The 3381-nt window shown below is 47.4% G+C and overlaps 1 protein-coding gene across 1 annotated transcript; it reads right to left on the reverse strand.

The window, feature by feature from the left end:
- Window positions 1-523: 523 nt before the first annotated feature.
- LOC123121024 (L-type lectin-domain containing receptor kinase IX.1-like) lies at window positions 524-2917 on the reverse strand. Its single transcript, XM_044540967.1, has 2 exons — window positions 1458-2917; window positions 524-1172 (listed from the first exon to the last, which is right to left on the reverse strand). Exons 1-2 carry the CDS (start codon window positions 2915-2917, stop codon window positions 524-526), a joined length of 2109 nt encoding a protein of 702 aa, XP_044396902.1.
- Window positions 2918-3381: the final 464 nt, after the last annotated feature.

Below are 3381 nucleotides of genomic sequence, written 5' to 3' on the forward strand. Positions count from 1 at the left end.
GCGACGACATCTCGTTGCCGTGTACTCCCTCCGTTCCCAAATATTTGTCTTTTTAGAGATTTCAACAAATGACTACATACGGAGCAAAATGAGTGAATCTACACTCTAAAATATGTCTACATACATCCGTATGTTGTGTCCATTTAAAATGCCTAAAAAGATAAATATTTGGGAACGGAGGGAGTACTTTTCTTTGCTGAGTACGGCTCTCTGCTTTTTTTTTTTTGCTGAGTGTGCTCCTTTCGCCTTGTACTTTGCTGCTTCGACTCGGCACAACGTCTCATTGCCGAGTACGGCTCTCGGTGTATATGTTTTTGCCGAGAGCCCTTGTTTTGACTCTCGGCATACAGTGAAATTTCAGTACACACACACGCACGCGCGCACACACATATATATGTGTGTGCATGTCAATCCGTATTGTAGTTCATATTGAAATTTCTAAAACATTTTATATTTGTGAACGGAGGGAGTAGTTTATGGTCTCACAATTGCATAGAGAATTCAGCTAGTTATTAAGTGCATGCTAACGAGCTAGAAAATCTTGATCATGAGCTGTGGAGGCGTGCACGCTAGAATTCTCACTTGAGGAGGCGCTGTGACCTAATGGCTCAGCCACATGATGCGGCAGTGCAGGGATCTCCAAATTCTCATCATCTGATTCGAGTGTCTTCATGGCTTCTGCGATGAGTGGACGCTTGGTTGGGTCGGGGTGTGTGCACCAGAGCCCGATGAGCAGCACACGCTCCATCTTGCGTTCGTCGTGATCCCTACTGGTTGACTCGGCCAGCAGCCGTGGATTTATTGCTTCAACGATCGCGTTTCTGCTGTGCCGATTCCTTACCTCTGTTAGCAATCGGCTGCCAGCAGGACGCCGGCCTGAAACAATCTCCAGCAAAACGATGCCAAAGCTGTAGACATCTGACTCCCTACTCCGCTTGCCCGTTTCCAAAAATTCCGGGTCTATATACCCTGGGGTCCCGGCTGGACATTGTGTCGTCTTTTGCTGTGTTTCGTGATCAATCAGCCTTGCCAAACCGAAGTCTGTTATCTTAGCTTGATACCTTTCGTCGAGCAATATGTTACAAGGTTTAATGTCACCGTGCAAGACACAATCATTGCATTGTTTGTGGATGTACTCTAGGGCACACCCTGTGTCAAGGATGATCCTGTACCTGCACAACAATCAACAAATAAAATGAGCCAGTCATGCATCATCTTCAATCTTGCGTATATACTTCCTCCATTCGATAATTCATGTCATGGTTTTAGTTCAAATTAAGCTGTTTACATGCTTGTAGGCAGCTTTTTATTGTTGCGATGTTTGTTCTGTAAGACTGTAACAGCTACCCTGTACTTTCAAATCCCTCCTATCAATGCAATGATACGCAAGGAAAAAAAGCTGTCTAGATAGAGGAAAAAAAGGTTCAGGGTGGTGCATGTTTGGAAGGTTGAGTTACCTCTTTGGCCATGACAACCAGCTCTTGTCCCCATGCAAGTGTTCGTCGAGGCTACCCTGTGATACAAGCTCGTAAACTAGCAAGAGATGGTTGTTGCCGACATCATTGCACCAGCCTACTAACTCTACCAGGTTCCGATGCCTCAGTCCACTGATGGCCTTGATTTCAGCCTGGAATAACCCCTTTTCCGCGTCTGATGCTTGCCCATTGAACCTCTTTATCGCCACCAGTTTGTCTGGATTAGTCAATCGGCCCCGATACACAGATGCAGAGCCCCCTCTTCCCAGCATCGTATCCTCAGCAAAGTTGTTTGTCGCTTCGACAAGCTCATCATACTGGAAACTTCTGGCGATGCTAGCCAAGTTGTTTACCGGGTCCACTAGTAGTAGTACCACGTCCTGCGTCTGCATCTGCATCTGCATGGGGACACCAGCTCTAGGGGGAGCCTCATCTAGGTCGTTATTTCGTGTGTGCCGGCAGCAACAGAAGACCACGACCAACCCAGAAACTAATAGTACTACACACCCACAAGAAATAATAATAGCTACTATCGAGGGCCAGGGGAGCTTTGAGTGGCTCTTAGGTTTAGGTTTAGTAGCAGCAGGTGGTTGAGGCTCGGGTGGTGGAGACATATCTAAGCTGGACTCAAATGACCAAGACAGTATCCGGTGTAGCTCGACGGCTGCCCCGGTTGCAGCCGAGAAGCCGATGGCCACGACACTAGGCAAGAGCTGCCTCAGGTCGGCACTGGTGTCGACGTGGTAGGCCACGTCACCGATCTTGAGAGTGGCGGTTAAGATTTGTGTGTTATTGTCATAGCTAACCTGGCAGGTCATAGGGAGACCAGACGTCAGGTTCTTGCCGGGCACCATCACATTGGTGTACACCCGCGAGATTATGGAGTTGACGTCGATGCCGATGTGGCTGTTGCTGGTGTCTATGCCGGTGTTCAAAAAGGTGTCCAGCTCAACCGCCAGGATCCGGTCGTTGCCGGTGGCATTCGTGTTGCTGTTGTTGGTGAAGAGGCCGAGGTTCCTGCCATTCTCAATGGGGTTCGGGATGCTTGTCGGTGGGTAGTGGCCCAGGAAGAAAGCCATGCCGTCGCCGGTAACTGCACCGTCCTCGGGCTTGATTTGGAAGGAGAAGGTGGTGTTGAATGTTGCGAGCTTGCCGGTGGCGACATCCCAGAGCGGCACCGGCTGCGCGTACACCACGCGGCCCACGCTGTCATGGATTTTTTGGCTCTGGTCGTTCTTTGTCAGCTCGATCATCTGGGAGTCGAAGTATGCATCGCCCTGAAGGATGAAATCTTGTGGGTTGTAGCTGCGGGGCAGGGAAAAATTGGAGTTGAACGAAAGCGAGGAAGCACGGGGAGGCAGGTGGAGAGACAGTAGCAAGTGGTAGAGGCAAAAGTATCGGATGAATACCCGTGTAAAATGGGGAGGATTCAGAGCAGCCATTTGCTGGCTGTGTCTTTGGGAACTCAGCAACACTACTCGATATATAGATCCATAACTAGCTAGCTGACAACACTACTCGATATATACAACACTACTTGACAACTTTGTAGCTTTTGCTAAATTTTAAACTTTATGGAATCTGCTTTAGTACAACCCCTTATAAAAGTGTGAAGGGTGAAGATTAAAAGATGTCCTTTCACATGTAAGGGCCTTATGGTCTAATCAATTTTAATTTGCATACCAAAAATTAAGCATCCTTATTTTCAAATGATCTTCTTGTTTCTCTCAGTCGGTTAATCTCCCACCGTGTGTCATGATCTGACTGCATTAATGGGCCTTATAATGGGTATTACAGTCACAATCTAGTGTATATTATAAACGAGATCATCTAAATTACCAGAATATGATACTATATACTGTGAAGATAGCATGCAAACCACTCTAATTACTCTCCAGAGTATGAT

Source organism: Triticum aestivum, chromosome 5D (assembly GCF_018294505.1).
Source record: "Triticum aestivum cultivar Chinese Spring chromosome 5D, IWGSC CS RefSeq v2.1, whole genome shotgun sequence".
NCBI lineage: Eukaryota > Viridiplantae > Streptophyta > Magnoliopsida > Poales > Poaceae > Triticum > Triticum aestivum.

Coding starts and splice junctions, on each gene's coding strand:
- LOC123121024 (XM_044540967.1), bottom strand. CDS start 2,917: ATGGCTGCTCTGAATCCTCCCCATTTTACACGGGTATTCATCCGATAC. Junction 1,173..1,457: donor TGGTTGTCATGGCCAAAGAG/GTAACTCAACCT, acceptor ATTGTTGTGCAG/GTACAGGATCATCCTTGACA.